Below are 18,523 nucleotides of genomic sequence, written 5' to 3'. Positions count from 1 at the left end.
TTCTATTTCAGAACATATGTTACCAGTAGTAACTGCACTCACCCTCACACGTGCTCTCTCTCTTCTCACCAATACAGCACACTTATATCAATATGCATTTGTAGAAGTCACAGGTGGTTCCACATAAAGATGCAGGCATTTTGCTACTTCATATATCTCCTAATCACCTAGTCTAGTTATGCCCAAACACTTACACATTGAAATACATATATTATAGATTATTTTCCTTTTATTTTTATCCTAAATTATAATTAGGTCATTATATTGATTTTTAAATTGAGATATAATTCACATACTATGAAATTCATCTTTTTTTTTTTTTAAAGATTTTATTTATTTATTTTTTCCCCCCAAAGCCCCAGTAGATAGTTGTGTGTCATAGCTGCACATCCTTCTAGTTGCTGTATGTGGGATGCGGCCTCAGCATGGCCAGAGAAGCAGCGCGTCGGTGCGAGCCCGGGATCCGAACCCGGGTCGCCAGCAGCGGAGCGCACTCACTTAACCACTAAGCCACGGGGCCGGCCCTGAAATTCATCTTTTAAAGTGTACAATTCAGTGGGTTTTAGTATATTCACAAAGTTGTGCAATCATAACCATTATCTAATTCTAGAACATTTTTATCACCCCCAGAAGAAACTTAGTACCCATTAACAGTCATTCCCCATTCCCGCCTCTTCTAGCCCCTGGCAACCATTGATTTATTTTCTGTCTCTATGGATTTGCCTATTCTGGACATATCATATAAATGAGATCATACAATATCTGGTCTTTAGTGGCTGTCTGCTTTCACTTAGCATGCTTTTAAGATTCATCCATGTTGTAGCATGTATCAGTAACTTGTTCTTTGTTATGGGTGAATAATATATTGATTTTTAAAAATTTATATGTGTATGAAGTTATATTATCTATGCATTTCATTTCAGGATAGTAAAGAAGGTTTTAACAAAATATTTGTTATAGAAAGGAGCATTGGATCAGAGCCACTGATCTAGTTGGAAAGACAAGACACAAATATATAAAAAGGCTGTTAAAAACCCAAACAAACACATTACATTATCAGGGTATAGTTAAAATTCCTTGGACAAAAGGTAGACAGGTAAGGTTAGGCACAGATTAGATCTGAGTGATAGATCCTATTCAGTTAATGGATTGGCAAGGCCTGGAATGAGATACAGCCATCCAAAAATTAAACTGCTATCCGTAAAGGATGCTACCCCAACTCAAGAGATCTCCACCAAGTGATCTTTCCTTTGAGTAGGACCTGGAGTGATGAAGGATATCAGCGGAAGCAAAGTGAGCCTTCTGGAACTTAATGGATAACTCTGTGGTGGCAACCTATGGCCATAGTCTTTGCCGAGTAAAGCTGGGAGCTGCTAACACCGACCCCTGGTGGAACTCCGCCCCCACTTTCTCCGCGCACCTTTGCCCAGGCTGTTTCGGCCCATCTCGGCCGCCGTGGCGAGGCCACGCTCAGCTGTTGGGGGGCGGGGCTTCCGCTGACCATGGCGGGCGAGCCTGAGGGGTGCAAGCCGTTGAGTGGGTTGCTGAACGGCCTGGCCCAGGACGGTTTTTACGGTCACCCGGGCATCACCGAGGAGCTGCTGCGGAGCCAGCTCTATCCGGAAGTACCACCCGAGGAGTTCCGCCCCTTTCTGGCGAAGATGAGGGGGATTCTTAAGGTACCGCTTTTCCCTGCAGCCTCCGCCGCGGAGCCTAGTCCCTTCCCCGCCGCCCTCAGGCTTGTCCCCGAGATTCTGAAAAGCTTCACTCGTCAGACCTCTACTCCATGGGCTCCACAATACGGTCCTTCAGATCCGGGGCACTTGCTCTGCCGCCTCTTCTCACTCTCCTAAGGGTGACTCCTGTCTGCACAAGCTCCCGCGCAGCTGTGTTGACCGACACCCGTGGGAGACGACTCTGGGTCTTTTCTCAAGATGCTGCTTCTCTGTTATTTGTGTAGGTAACAATTTCGAGTTGCCTTGGCGGATCTGTGCGCTCCATACTTTTAAAATTAGGAGCAATTAAATCGTCAGCTTTCCCGGGTCGTGGAAGTGAGGAGTGTTAAAGGGAGCAAGTGTATGTTGGGGTAAGGGGTGGATTAGCCGGAATGAACCCCTGTCAAGCAGTCCACTGTGTGGTTAAGAGAGCATGTTTACTGGCTTGAAGTTAAAGTGTAGATCAGCCTGTCTAGTAGAAATGCGTGAGAACCAAACATATAATTTTAAATTTTCTAGTAGCCAGATTAAAAAGGTAAAAAGAAACTGGTGAAATTAATTTTAATATATTTTATTTAACCCAGTATATCCAAAGTATTATATCTTCATATATAATCAATATAGAAAATATTAATAAGATGTTTTATTTTTTTTTACGAAGTCTCTGAAATCCGATGTGTATTTGAAACTTAAAGCACATATCAGTTGGGCTAACCACAGTTCAAGTGCTCAATAGTCGTATATGACTAATGGCTACTTTACTGGACAACACTGGTTTAGACTAAGAACTACTCAAAGAAATGAATCTAGTGCCAAAGCTAGACTATAAAAATAATTATTTTTGTGGGCCTGTGTGTTAGGAACTGTATTAGACGTTTTACATTTTATTTAATTTGTTTCTTGCAGAAACCTTGTATGGTGGACACCCATTTTAAAGGAAACAGGCTCAGGGAGTCTAAGCAGTTAGCCTAAAATCACACTTTGATTAAAGTGAGTGTGGAAATTTCATTTGCTATGCTTTTGCACTTGCTGTTTGTTTCAAAGCTGCTTATGCTTTAAAAAGGCAGTTCTGCTTTTTTTTTTTAACTGCTTTTGCTTATAGGATTTGAATCCAGAAAAAAACCAAAACAAAGCCATTATTTTACAGAAAGTAAATGGATTGCCTCATAGAAATATAAGGGGTCATATCTCAGATGTGATCCTAGACATTTTAAGTTATTTTAGTTGATATCATAAATGACAAGTGAATGCCTTCTCTTTCTATTAAATAGAAGAAATATTTTCGTCAGTGATCAGAAAAGGTTTCCTAGAAAAATTGACGTCTTGCCTGGGTTTCTGAGGTGTTTGCTAGGCCTTCGGAGGATGAGGATAAGGAACTGCAGGCCAAAAAGCAAGAATAGCACGTGGGTAGGCAATATCTCAGTATCTCCAAGCATTGGGGGCTACTTCCCTCTAGGTGGGCCATATTTTGATTCTTTTGTTTTGCTGTGAGATAAAAATTGCAAGATACTCAGAGAAGAGATTGTCTGGAAACTCTCGCCCTTATTTTATTTTAAATACATTGCTTAATAATATTTAGGTATTGCTTTCACTGCTTTCAGTGTTCTGCCTGAAGATGAGCTGGCATCACTCTTTTTGTTTTTTTTTGTGAGGAAGATCAGCCCTGAGCTAGCATCCATGCCAATCCTCCTCTTTTTGCTGATGAAGACCAGCCCTGAGCTAACATCTATTGCCAATCCTCCTCCTTTTTTTTTCTCTTTTTCCTCCCCAAAGCCCCAGTAGATAGTTGTATGTCATAGTTGCACATCCTTCTAGTTGCTTTATATGGGATGCTGCCTTAGCATGGCCAGACAAGCGGCGGGGCGCGCTTGGGATCTGAACCGCGGCCACTGGTTGTGGAGCGCGCGCACTTGACCGCTAAGCCACGGGGCTGGCCCCTGGCATCGCTCTCTTGATGTTGAGAGTAGAACAGAAGATTTGCCTGTGCCTGGTAGCACAGCCTCTGCGTAGCTGATTGGTCTGAAGTACCAAGAGAGAAAGCCTTTGGTTGTTTGACTTAGGGCTGACACTATGAGCCCAAGATGACATCTAGTTCCAATCTTCATTTACCTTATAAGCAACACTGAGAGATAAACGTCTCGCTAGTTCTTATAAAAATGTAGAAAGCAAACATGATTTTAAACAAAAAGCCTCTGAGCAGAGGTAGAATATCCATCTGCAATAAAAGAGAGCATACACAAATAAGCATGATGCAAGGATGCTATAGTATTTGGAAATAGAGCTCTGAGTAAGCTACTGTGGACAGAAAAGAGGTTTTAGTTCTTTCCGGCAGGTTTCTTGGAGATGCTGTTTTTGTTGCTCTTGAAGAAAATGTAGCATATTTTAGACTAAAATGAGGGGCAGCTACATAGGGCATTCTAGGTTAAGAAAATAGCAGAGGTGGGGCAGGAAAATGTAGAGCAGGTTCAGAAAATGGTGAATAGTCCAGTTTGACCATTGCATGGTGGTACCCAATATGGAGTATTGATGGTGGAGGCAAGAAAAAATGAAACAACCTTTTATTCCTTTTTTCCTACTAACCTTTATTGCTGCTCTTTAGCAGGGTATACTTTTTTTTTATTCTGGCAACATACACAAAACATAAAATTTATCATCTTAACCATTTAAAGTGTACAGTTCATTGGTATTAAATACGTTCATAATGTTATACATTTATCACAACCGTATATATCTATGACTCATTTCATCTTGTAAAACTGAAACTCTGTACCCATTAAACAATAACTCCCCATAACTCCCCTTGTCTCCATGCCCTCCCTCGCCAAGGCCCTGGCAACCACCGTTCTACTTTCTATCTATGATTTTGACTACTCTAAGTATCTCATATGAGTGGAATCATATAGTATTTGTCTTTTTTATGACTGGCTTATTTCATTCAGCATAATGTCATCAAGGTTCAGTCATGTTGTGGTATATGTCAGAAATTCCTTCCTTTTTAAGGCTCAATAATATTCCAGTGTATGTATATACCACATTTTGCTTACCTATTCATCCATCATTGGACACTTGGGTTGCTTCCATATTTTAGCTATTGTGAATAGTGCTGGTAAGGACTTGGGTGTAGAAATATCTCTTTGAGACCCTGCTTTCAATTCTTTTCATATATACCCAGAAGTGGAATTGTTGGATCATATGGGAATTCTATTTTTAATTTTTTGAGGAGCTGCCATACTATTTTCCACAGTGGCTGTCCCATTTTACATTCCCAGCAGTACACAAAGGTTCCAATTTCTTTACATCCTTGCCAACACTTATTATTTTCTGTTTTTTTGATAGTAGCCTTCCTAACTAGTGGGCAGAGTATATGTTTTTACATATAGATGACAGCAGAGGTCAAAACAGTTTTTTTTGTCTTTGTTGAGTCTCAGCAATCTTGAATTTAACGTGCAGACTAGAAGAAAAGCAGTGAGGAAAATGCTAAAGAAAAAATGCATGAGTCTAAGCAAAGGGAGACAAATTGAGGATAAAAATGGACTAGTACCTCAATTCTCACTTGGTAGCCATACATACAGAACATCAAATTCTGTGAAGAAAGTGAAAATGAAGAGGGTCAACAGGGATAGGAGGAAAGGAAGGAAGGGATGTGTAACTTTTAGCAGGAAATAGGCAGTGGGTACACATGTTCACAGGCTTCTTATTGCCAGCTGTCTGTATTCATGTGTAGGCTATGTGTTAAGTTCACGTGCTCCCTGAGCTGCAGCCTTTCCCTCTAACTGTCACATTGTGTGCCCTGGTGTAATGTACTGATTTCTGGCATTTGTACTGGTCCCTATTTTCCACTTGAAATGGAGCTCTTTTACCCTACCTGACTGGGACATTGACCCTCTCTACCTTTGCCTATTGATCACAAAAGGGCAAACGTTTCATCTGCTTGTAGATACGTGAAACTGACCATGCACTTGCTCTAGTTTTATTTTTTGGTAGCTCCCGAGGAGCAGTGAAATCAATGACTTGAAAGTGGTGTGTTTAGTTAGGGGCATGACATCCTATATAAATACTCTCATTTTTATCTATTTTTTTTTGCTCACATTTATAATTTCAACTTCTTGTATATATATGTGTTTGCATACTCTCTGGTTCTTGCTCCTACTGTTAACCTTGCAGGTATGCTCTTTAATTCTAGTTTACTAGAATTCTAGAGAAAGATCTCAACTATGAAGCTAGATGACATTTTGTACCTTTATGTTCTGTAGTCGCTACTGCCCTCTGTTGGTGATCGTGTTGTATTTCCTCACTGAAATTTCATGCTAAACAGCAATTTTTAATGAAAATTCCATTGAATTTTGTTTGGTCTATTGTTAATATACTCCTATGATCAGTTCTGTCAGTCAAAAGATAATTTATCCATTTCTCTTTTCCTCTATAATTTGAATTAAAAAATATGTTTAGATTCTATTTGAGAAGTCTAGAAATAAATGCAGCAGCTTATGGATTGATCTTCCCGTTCCACTCCTTCCTCCTTCAGTCTACTCTCAGCACAGCTACCAGTGAGCCTTTTCCTCCCAGTTTTATTGAGATATAATTGACAAATAAACCACTGATCCTTTTAAAACATACATCATACCTCTCTACTCTCCTGCTTTCGATCATTCCATATTCATGGCTTCGCATCAGACTTAAAATAAAATCCAGTCCTTTTACCATAGCCCACAAATTCTGCCTCCTGCTTCCCCCCAGATATTCATATGGATTGTTCATTTGCTTCCTTCATTCTCTACTTAAAAGTGATTTCCTGTGAAGTCTTCCCTGGCCTATCCAAAGAGCCTCACCTTTCCTCCTCCACTCTTTACCCTGCTTTACTTTTCTTCATACTTAGTACTAACTGTAATTATGTACTTTTTGGCTTATTTGTTGACTTCTCTATTGGAATGTAAGCATTAAGAGGGCAGGACTTTGTTATTATTGTTTTCTTCTTTATTCCTAGCACCTAATATTGTTTCTGGCATGTGGTAGTCACTTAAAGTAAAAATCTCTAGAATAAGTGAATGAATGGATAGTGCTTAAGTGTGGAGATTGCCATTAAAAAGATAAGCATAGAGAGAAAACCTACACTACTTCTATATGGGGAGAGCTCGGAGGTGTAATACTCTAAATCAAGGGCAGCAAATTATGGCCCATGGGACGAATCTGGCCTGCTGCCCATTTTTATAAATAAAGTTTTATTGGAATGTGGCCACATGCTCATTCATTTACGTCTTGTCTCTAGCAGCTTTCACCATTATAATAATAGAGTTGACTGGTTATGACAGAGGTCTTGTGGCTTTCAAAGCCTAAAATATTTACTATCTGAACTCTTACAGAAAGTTGCTGACCCCTGTCTCAAACAGCTGTTCTTAAACTCGTAATGTTTAATATTTGAAAACAAGGTAATATATAAATTATATTTTGAAGTTTATTACTTGATAAAAATCTAAAAGCTGGAAATAGGGATTATTTGCTTTCGTATCCTCTTGCAGAATTTCACTAACACGTTCTTTAGGCTCGCGAGATCTATGGTAAATAAAAAATGAGCTTTAATGTTTCTTAGTACTAAGTGTGTGTTCTTAGTAAGACATAATTAGAATTTGAATTTGGAATTTTTTTTCATATTCAGATGATGTAAAATTTATATTTTTATATAATATAATTTAACATTTAATATTTTGGGCTTGAGAATCAAGTGAAAACAACATATGACAACTGGTTTAAATTTATATAAGAAAATAACATCAGTAACGTAATATTAAAATTTATAGTAGTAAAAGACTATAAGAAATATTTGTATTTTAAACACCTGGTTCTGTCTCTCCTTTTGAAGCTATGAAAATTTGTAATTTGTTTGAGAATTAGATTGACTGGAAAGGAAAGACCTGTGGTAATACAGTTTTTGTATGTCTTATCATTGGGGTATATGTTATATGAAGGATACTGGATTTAATTTAATGTTTTTTTTTTTTTTTGCAAACATTTAGCTACTTGTATGCTTTCTCGTATTTTTATTATAAACGTTATTTAACTTCATTAAAGAAGGTCTAGAAATTTGAGACGTAAAAACACACAATACCATCTGTCAACATAACCAGTATTAATATTTTTGTGCATTTATTCATCTCATAAGTATTTATTAAGCATCTTAATTATATGCCATGCACTGTGCTTGGGATACAGCAGTATACATCACAGGTATGGTTCCTGCCCTTGTGGAGCATATAGTTCCTTGAGAATATAGACAGTTAAGCCACTGGTTACAGGTATTTTGAAAACGCAGCCATAGAGTGCTCTGAGCCAAGTTAAGTAAATTATAGGCAGTTTAGAGTAGTGCCTAGCCCACTCTACAACATGAACAAAGAAAGAGAAAAAGGAGGAAAAAAGGCCTACTTATTAGGTATAGTGGACTAAAAGGAAAAGACAGAAATAGCACAGAACTGACTTCCCCTAGTTGTCTACCCCTGGTCCCAAGGTAGAGGTTTCTCGTGGATATGGCTGAGTAAAGGCATAATTTGTTTCCTGGAGGAGGCTATGGCTTCTCTGGAACCTCATTTTAAGTTTCTTGACTTGATCTTTGGGACCAAATTGGCTGTCAAAGCATCACCTGAACAGACCAAGATGTGCTCTGTAGTAGCTCCATCTTCTGACTGGGGTTCAGCTTACTCACTGTGCCACTTTCAGATCCTGAAGCGTGCTTTCAAGTAGCTCTGCAAGAAAGGATATATGAAAAGTAATTTTTTTCTTTTTAAGTCTTAAAAAATGTCTTTATTCTAGTCTCAACTTAATTGCTAGTTTGGCTGAAAATATATTTCTAGGGTGTGAAATAATTGAATCACAATTTTGAAGGTACTATTTCATTGAATGTGACCTTTTTCTCTCTCTGGAAGCTTTTAGGTTTTTTCTCTTTATACTTTATTTCCTTGAATGTCATTGTTGTGTGGTTTTCTTTCATTGCATTATTTGGGCCACTGTGGACCCTTTCAATCTGGAGACTCATGACTTGTAGTTCTGGGAAAAGTTGTATTACTACTTTGATTATTTTCCTATCTCTTTTTTTTCTATTCTCTTTCTAGCACTCTGATTTTTCAAATGTTAGACCTTCTAGACCAAATTCTCAGATTTTCTTTTCTCTATTTTTCATTTCTTTGTTTTTTCTCCCACTTTTTGATAAATTTCCTCAACTTTGTCTTCTAGCGTTTTAATTTAACTTTTCTCTTGATCGTGTTTTTAATTTTCAAGAGTTTCTTTTGACATGGACAATATGCTATGTTTAGCGACTGTAGGGGAAGAAAAGATTTTTCCTTGACCTTCTTAGAGTCCTGGCCAGGTCTGAAGATTAAACTGACCAAGAAAGATTAACAGACGAAAAGCATACAAATTTATTTAATGTAAGTTTTACGTGACACAGGAGCCTTCATGAGGAAATGAAGACCCAAAGAAACAGTTAGACTTGAGTATTTTATGCTAAGTTTGATCAAGAGAGCAATATGATAGTTTGAGTATGACATAATTATAGTAAACTGGGGGAAATTTAACAAGGCCTGTTTGTAGGTTCTTCTTGGCATTCCTTTGTCTTTGGAGATAAGGATGCCCTCTGGGTGTGGGGAGAACACCTCTCACAGGTGGATTTTATGACTTGTTTCAGGGGAAAAGGATGGGAGGGAAGGTCAGAGGACCTTCCCGCTCTGCCTTTTCTCCGCTCTGCCTTTTCTCCGACTTCTTCAGCTTAAAATATTCAGTATGCCAAGGGGCCGAATTATAAGGTAGCATGTCCTAAACGCCATCACCAACAGTCTTTCCTCTCTTTTTTAAAACGCAAAGGGGGCCGACCCCGTGGTGCAGTGGTTAAGTGTGCCAGCTCTACTGCTGGGGTCCCCAGTTTGGATCCTGGGCGCCCACCATTGCACCACTTGTCAGTCCATGCTCTGGTGGCGTCCCACATAAAGTGAAGGAAGACGGGCATGGATGTTAGCTCAGGGCCAGTCTTCCTCAGCAAAAAGAGGAGCATTGGCATGGATGTTGGCTTGGGGCTGATCTTCCTCACAAAAAAAAAGAAAAAAAAAACACAAGGGGGAGCATACAATACATAATTTTCTGCATTTGGCTTTTAAAAAAATTTATCCATCTTGACTCTGATTTTTTATGCTTTTCTTCAGTTAGGAATTTAGTACATTTGTACTCAGCACTGGTGAAAGCTTTTCTCAGAGGCTTTTGACGAACGTTATATTGCTAAGATGTTTTTGGGTATGATATAAATAGAAGAGGTTAAATTCCTGCGGAGGGATACCCCTCTGCATCTTTTTAATATGCCAATGGTTTAATGTTTTGCATACTATGGTGCATATATATATTTTTTATTATTGGTATATATTATTTTAAAAGCACAATTTGATCCTAGTTTCCAGATAACCTGGAAAATTTTCTGGAAATTATTTACAATAAAAGCAGAGGCTTAAAAGTGCTTTTGGTATCAAGTTTACAAAATGATTCGGAGTTGACTGCCCATTAGTGACGATTTTTTGTATTCTCAAAGAATGGTATTATCAGCTTCTCTTTTGGGATTTATCTTGTGGAATGTACCCAGTACCTCATATGGCTTGAAAAAGCCATATGCTTTTTAATATTGAGCTTTCTTGTCTTTGCAGTTGAGTTTTTGGATTTATTATATAATGTAGAATCTATTACTGGCCTTACTTTATAAATAAAGAAAAATGCATAAAGCAGTATCTTTCTGATACTTGAGTGAATTTAAAAATAAACCTCACCCTTATACATTTTGGACAGCACATATTAAGTAATAAATTGAGTATAAAAAATGCATGCAAAATATCTGGTCTTAAAATATTTAAATTAGGAGACATGAATAGAAGAGACTGAAAACATTTGACGTATTCTGCCACACTCGAAGGATTCATTTGTCTTCTGTGTACATCCTCTTAACTGTAAGCAGTAATTCTGTTTTCTGCATTAGGTGGCAGTAGAATATTGGCTTGCTAATACACTGATAAAATATGCTGTAAGCAACATAATGTTTAAAATGTTCTTTCTCTTGAATCTTCTAGTTCAGAAAACAAATTGACTACTCAACAATAAGGATTTCTTACCGAAAAAGAAGTCTAAATATTTGGTTCGATATTTTGAATTTAGAAATACCATTTTCTCGAAAATTTAAAGCTCTCTAAACAAATTCCTTCTGCTATAGTTCTCTAGTTTTTGTGTAACTAAATTTTGTTAATTTTATTGAACATTTTTGAGAATTTAGATGATAACTCATGAGATGCATTCCTACTTCTCTGAAGGATTGGCAAGCAGTGGTTTGATAAGATGTTGCTTTTCTGTGTCACTGGATGTCACGTAATAAATCAGCAATTGCAGATTACTAGCTAGAGTTTGCAGAGTGTTTTAATAGGCTCAAATGACCTGTAATGAGGTGTTCTGTTAGTTTTTTTCTTTCTTTCTTAGTTTAGGGCAAAACCCATATTAATTGAAGATCTATTTTTGGTTCTCCTTTTCTCAAAGCAACAATTCTGGGTCTGGAAACTTGAGTTGAAGGAGTTCCTGGGTAGGAAGATTTTAAAGAAAATTTCTATCTTTGATTTACCTATCAAATAATTACTGAGCTCCTAAAGGTGCTGTACTCTGCTCTGTATGCAAAGGGAATGTTACAGTCTCTGTCTTAAATAATCCTATAATATAAGGTAAATGCCATAAGAAAAGTATAAATGGTATGATTTGATGGAGTGGATCCTTATTTTAAACTACTGAAATATGAAAAATCGAGGTTTTTGTCCTAATAAAACACCTGTGTTTTTTGGCTTGGTCTTAACTTAGAATGTAATTTTTATAAATTTTGACTTCTGTTATGGTTCTTCTTTAATAAAAGTTTGTTTCAACTAAGTCTTTTTTTAAAAAAGCGATATTCTACTAAATTGTAGAAATTTTGGTATGGTTGCGTTAGGTGTGCTTTATATATGATTAGCTTTTAATGTCTTTATATGCCAGTATGGGATTATCTCTGAAAGATATTATTCTGGACATTATTCTCTGTGATGACATCTGATTTTGATACAGCAGTCTTCCACAATTTTCTACACACCTATTTCTAACCAAAGAAGCTACTATTTATGAAATCCTTAAATTTCCATTATGTTTATCCTGAGCGTGTGTTACTTAAGAAATAATCAAAACATTTACAAATCATCATTTGTTTAAAATGTGTTCCTTTATTCAAATGAACATTTATTGAGTTCCTACTGTGTGCCAGGTCCTGTCCTGGTTGCTGGAAACATCAGTGAACCAAACAGACAATTTTCCTGCCTCCTAGACCTGACATTGAAGGGGAGCAGGGGTATCCTGACAGTAGACAAGAATATGTGCATAAAAGAATGATGGCAGAAAATGTATTCAGTTTTTACATACTTCCTCCCCATCACCTCTAAGAATCTTTTTTGATCCCTTAAAGTCAATAATAGACATTTTCCTGGGATAATGAATTTTAATCATTAGTATCTTTTTTTTATAGGAAAATGAGTAGATTTTACTTATAATCAAGGTGATGTGTTAATATATTAATTTTATGTTTGATGTTTAGAACAGAATCTCTTAGTGTATTATTTTTTATCATCCAGATTTCCTTAGTATATAATACATTTCTTGATATAGAGATATAAAGTGACTTAATTTTTCTTTTGAGAATTCCACAACGAGGGTTCCACTTCCACACATATATCATACATCGAATTTACTTTTCTTTAGATTCTTTTTAATTATCTGTCCCTAAAGTCAGTAGGTCTTTATATCCTCTCTGGCTTTTCAGCTAGTTCTCTAGGAAGAACACTTTAATTTTAAAAATAAAAACTTGTTGTGGCCGGCCTGGTGGCGCAAGCGGTTGGGTGCACGCGCTCCGCTCTGGCAGCCCGGGGTTCGCCAGTTCGGATCCCAGGCGCGCACCGACGCACTGCTTGGCAAGCCATGCTGTGGCGGCAGCCCATATGAAGTGGAGGAAGATGGGCACGGATGTTAGCCCAGGGCCAGTCTTCCTCAGCAAAAAAAGAGCACGATTGGCAGACATTAGCACAGGGCTGATCTCCTCACACACACACACAAAAAACTTGTTATTGGATATAGCATACATACAGAAAAGTACACAGATCATACGTGTGCAGCTTAATGAATTTTCACAAACTGAACATACCTGTGTAACCAGCACCCTAATCAAGAAACCAAGTACTACCAGCACCCCAGAGCCTCCCTTACGCTCTCTCTTCCAATCACTAGGCCCCCACCCCCAAGGGAACCACTTTCCTAACTTCTAATACCATAGTTTAGTTTTGCCTGTTTGTGAACTTTATATAAATGGAATCTTAGAGTACATGCTCTTTTGTGTCTGGCTTCTTTCACTCAACATTATGTTTATGAGATTCAGCATTACTGCATATAGTTGTAGATCATTTATTCTTATTGCTGTAGTGCACGGGTCAGCAAACTATGACCCACAGGCTAAATCTGGCCTCCTGCCTGTTTTTGTATAGCCAATGAGCTAAGAATGGTTTTTACGTTTTTAAATGGTAGGAAAAAAAAGAATTTTTTGTGACCCATGAAAATTACATGAAATTCAAATTTCATTGTCCATAATAAAGCGTATGGTTGCTTTCGCTCCACAAGGGCAGAGCTAAGTAGTTGCAACAGAGACTGGTTGGCTGGCAAAGCCTAAAATGTTTACTGTCTGGCCCTTTACAGAAAAAATTTGCCAACCCCTGCTGAGTACACCAGTATTTGAATATATCACAATATGCTCATCCGTTGTACTACTGATGGGAATTTGAGAAGTTTCCAGTTTTTGCCTTATTATGAATAGAGGGTACTGCTTTTTATCCTTAAAATGTAGCCATTATTTTCTCAATATGTCTCTCATTGAGTAGAGAATCATTTTTATTTATTTGTTTGTTTTTCTGCTGAGGAAGATTCACCCTGAGCTAACATCTGTTGCCGATCTTCCTCTTTTTGCTTGAGGAAGATTCACCCTGAGCTAACATCTGTACCAGTCTTCCTCTATTTTGTATGTGGGTCACTGCCACAGCCTGGCCGCCAATGAGTGGTGTAGGTCTGCACCCTGGAACCGAACCTGGGCCACTGAAGTGGAGCGCACCAGACGTAACCACTACACCACAGGGCCAGCCCCATTTTTATTTATTTTTCATTTTATTTTATTGTGGTAAGAAAACTTAACAGATTTTTAAGTATACAGTACAGTATTGCTGACTGTAGGTATAATGTTGGTACAGCAGATCTCTTAGAGCTTATTCATCTTGCTTAATTGAAGCTTTATGCCCACTGATTAGTAACTCCGCATTTCCCCCTCCCCCCAGCCCCTGACACCACCATTCCACTCTTTGATTCTATGAATTTGACTACTTTTGATGCCTCATATAAGTGGAATCATACAGTATTTGTCTTTCTATGACTGGCTTATTTCACTCAGCATAGTCTCCTCAGGGTTCATCCATCCATGTTGTTGCATATTACAAATTTTCCTTCCTTTTTAAAGCTGAATAATATTATAATAAGGTTGTATGAGAACCATTTTTGATCTACTCACGGCAGATTGATTTTACGAGTTTTTGTATAGTTTCATTGGGCTCTGTTTTGTCCTTACAAATAGGTTGGAGGTAGGAACCTATGCCTTGAGTTGTATTTCTTTTGAACTCGTTTATAACTGAGATACGTTCAGCTTTGAAGCTGCAAATAATTACATAAATTTGTGTATTCTTTTCCTAAAGTTTTATATCTCTACTTATCGCTTGTCATACATTTTACAGCTTGTCCAATAGTTCTTTAATGGTCTTATTAAGTAGTACAGCTACTGCAGTATTTTTCTTTGTCTTTTCTCTCATTCTTATTTTTCTTTGTTATTAAGTCATCTAAATTTCCACAGGGTCAGGACTGACTTCCTATTGCAGACCTAGGAACTTCAGCTGGTACTGGGGCTCTGGTTATAATAAGGAATGCAATTCTGTTTCTTGAACAGTATTATTTTTTTAGTATAAATGTTAATTTACACACTTTATTTGAAAACTACACTATTGAGGTGCTCTTTCCTAAGAGAAGGCTTCATGCTCTGTCAATAGTACTGCATAGGAAGGGAAGAACATGTATTTTTTTTACTTTGTAATTGCTTCTGGAGACTTTCCCACACTTGCATCTTTGAGCTGGCCACAAAATGTTCTTTTAGAAAAGGCTAAATTCTTTCTCCATGAAGTTAAAGGCTAATGTGTTGCTTGGAGTATATAATAGGAGGAAACATTCATTATGCTTTATTATGGATTTTTTTTTTCTCTTGCTGACAGAGACAGGAGTCCTACTCCAAACAGGAAGAACATAGATGATGAGTAAGTGACTGAGTAAAAGTAACTCGGCAGAATGAAAGCCAGTTAGTAACAGTGAGCTTCTATTATGAAAGAGTGTAATTTGGAAGCATCTTGAATATTAAGTGTTCTCCTTGTGGCGTAAGTAGCCACTTAACAACAGATCCAAATCACTGTTTGATTTTCCAGTGAGTAAAAGATTTTTAGTAGAGAAAATCCTGAGTTCACTCAAAAATATATTTTCTGTCTTCAATTATGATACTATAAGGTAAACATTTGTAATCATTTAAAATGTGTTAAATTCTTAGAGTTTATTCATTTACAGAAGTATTGAAGTGTTATATTCTGTTGGTCATTGTTTCTGAGAATTAGACAAACCCAGCATTATTTTGGGGAAGGAGAGGTGATTGATGAATTTGCTTTACCTTTTCTTTTTTTTGTGAGGAAGATCAGTCCTGAACTAACATCTGCCAATCCTCCTCTTTTTGCTGAGGAAGATTGGCCCTGGGCTAACATCCGTGCCCATCGTCCTGTACTTTTTATGGGACGCTGCCACAGCATTGCTTGACAAGCGGTGCGTCGGTGGGTGCCTGGGACCAGAACCCCAGGCCGCTGCAGCGGAGCAAGAGCACTTAACCGCTACACCACTGGGCCAGCCCCTGCTTTACCTTTCTTTACCTATCTGTTTTGCATGAGTTTTTTTTTTTAATCATCTTAGTCTCTAGGAAGCAGTCCAAAATTGGCAGTGCTACTGCTTCCTTTATTTCTTTTATTAATTTACTATGTTTTCTTAATTACATAGGTGGAAATTGGAAAATTAGGTTTTTTGAACCCTTATTTAACTTTACAGTTTTTTTCTTGTGATATGTTCTGTGATTTATTATATTTTACTATAATAGCTGCACAAGAAGAAATTTAGAAGATAATAATTAGGTTTATAGCTCTTTTAATACAGAAAATGACCAAGTTTATAATGTTATATATTATGACCTTAGAAAACGTAGTGATTTTTGTCATTTATCAATGACATGGGATTATTTTTTGCAGAAATCTGGCCAATACAGGAAGCATTCTAAAGATTCACCATGAAGACAGAATCTTAAATTTTTAGTCTGGTTTTTAAGGTTCTGTTTCCATCCTATTTTTATAGCTTTGCGGCTATTTTATTATCTTATGGAAGTTCATGAGGTTTAGTTTTTTTCCTCTTTTGCAATTTTATGCAACTTGAATTTGATTAAAATAAACACACGTGGAGAAATTCCAGAGATACTATTAATTATAATTACTTTAAAAGACCTTGCATAGACATATGGCCAAAGACTGTATATTACCTATGTAGGAGAAGGTTAAGATGCGGATAAACATCTGTTTGGAGGAAAACAGTCTAGAATCAAATTCATAGAATCACCATTGATGTTGCTTTGCATGATTTCTGGGTTAGCATGTAAATTTGTTCTGGAATGACTAAAATTGTAGATCTTTTTGTTGAGTAACAGTGTAATTTAATATAATCCTAATGTAATGTTCTGTAATTAGACTTGGATAATATGGAAAGCAGCAAATGGCTTTCAAGATATCTAGTCTCAGGAGATTTTTGCTGAGGCAGGTACTAGGCTGTTCTTTCAGGCATTCAGAATATTAAGATTTGAAAGCTGGCTTGATTAGTGGAGTTGAAAACAGAAAACACCACTTTTTATAGGATATCTGTCAAGATTTTTTTGTTATTAAATTGTAAACCCTTTTAACACTCCATCGGGTTAGTCATAGTCATTAATTTTCTTCTCTCTAGGTGGGTAAACTGAATGATAGATGATGCAGAATTGGAGTATTCATTTTAATCAGGTGATGAAACAAGTATGCAGTCTTTCATTCATTCCTATATTCATTTTTTTTTTTTTTTTCTGTGAGGAGGATTAGCCCTGAGCTAACGTTTGTTGCCAACCCTCCTCTTTTTGCTGAGAAAGATTGACCCTGGGCTAACATCAGTGCCCATCTTTCTCTACTTTATATGGGCTGCCGCCACAGCATGGCTTGACAAGCAGTGCGTCGGTGCGCGCCTAGGATCTGAACCTGCGAACCTCGGGCCACTGCAGCGGAACACATGCACTTAACTGCTACGCCACTGGGCCAGCCCAATCCCTATATTCATTAAACTCTGTACAAAGTATTGTGCTAAGTAGTGGGGGGCATATGAAATGGGTAAGACACTAGTTATTTCATAAAGCCTGTAGTTTACTGGGGGAGGTGAACATGTTAAGATAAGATATAAACACAGTAAGGTAAGGTATATGATAAGAATTGAAAACAAAATATAAAGCCTAATTAATAAGTTGTAATTAATTTCAGTTATTAGGATATAACAACATTTAAGTTGGGTCTAGAAGATAAGAGTTCCGTAAGCAGAATAAGGGGTTCTTGGTAGAGAGAACGTATTAAGACAGGTAAATATGGAAATGGGTTAGAGTCCAAGGACTGGCAAGGTCACTGTGAAACATACGAGATACATGGTGATAAAGGGGACCTGATTGTCAAGAATGTTTTACTAATACATTTGGATTTTATTCTGTGGGTAGCAAGGAGCCAGTGAAAAGTTTTGATTAAGCAAGCGACATAAAATCAGATTTATATTTAGCAAGAGAACTTGAATAGTCTGAAGCATGAACTACCAAACCATGTAGCTCTTCAGTGTTTCAGGTGGATTTACTTATTGGTGAGGAGACCCACCCACCCTTACTGGTACATTGTAAGATTAGATTAAATTCCTGGTTTACTTAGCCAAGGATACACAATCTCTTACTCAGCTCAGATTTTCAGTAAACAACAAAACATGAGTGCAGCAGAAGGAAGAAAAGCAAACAGATATGATCCACAAGATGGGAGGCTGATCCTGAATTGTAAAGTTGCTTTTTCCACAGTACAAAATACCGCATTTTGAGTACCATACCATATTACCTTTTGCTTTTATTTCCTATCCTATTGTGAATTTGTGTTGATTGATAGCAAATTCACTTAAAAAATTAATAGGTATAAATCTGGAAGTCATAGATCTGATGAGTCAGTGGTTTGGATCAGGCTTTAATTGGGGCAAGCCATTAGAATTGTTTTTAGTTTCCACTATGTCTTAAGTCTGCTTGGACTGGCATAACAAAATACCATAGACTAGGAGGCTTAAACAACAGAAATTTATTTCTCACAGTTCTAGAGGCTGGGAAATCTAAGATAAGTTGCCAGCAAGGTAGGTTTCATTCTGAGTCCTCTTGTCTTTGCTTAAGGCGACTACTCTCTCACTGTGTACTCACATAACCTTTTCTTTGTGCAGATATGCAGGGAGAGAGAGAGTAAACTCCCTGGGGTGTCTCTTCTTATAAAGGCACTGATCCCATTATGAGGGCCCCACCCTCATGACCTCATCTAACC

At 37.4% G+C, this 18,523-nt stretch overlaps 1 protein-coding gene across 4 annotated transcripts in view; it reads left to right on the top strand.

Annotated features, from left to right (window-relative positions):
• Positions 1–18,523, top strand: part of COMMD1 (copper metabolism domain containing 1) — a 169,266-nt gene that overhangs the window by 15,214 nt on the left and 135,529 nt on the right. Inside the window, exon 1 of one of the 4 annotated variants that reach the window (XM_058551132.1) lies at positions 1,491–1,679. The exons of 2 other annotated variants lie outside the window; for them this stretch is intronic. In XM_058551132.1, coding sequence (XP_058407115.1) covers positions 1,503–1,679 — 177 coding nt within the window. In that variant the 5' untranslated portion in view covers positions 1,491–1,502. Of the gene's footprint in view, positions 1–1,490; positions 1,680–2,596; positions 2,706–18,523 lie in introns of those variants that run through there. One more of the 4 variants, XM_058551136.1, reaches the window with a different exon arrangement.

The sequence above is a fragment of the Diceros bicornis genome, chromosome 12 (assembly GCF_020826845.1).
Source record: "Diceros bicornis minor isolate mBicDic1 chromosome 12, mDicBic1.mat.cur, whole genome shotgun sequence".
Taxonomy (NCBI): domain Eukaryota; kingdom Metazoa; phylum Chordata; class Mammalia; order Perissodactyla; family Rhinocerotidae; genus Diceros; species Diceros bicornis.
This window is presented reverse-complemented; position numbering and strand designations above follow the sequence as displayed.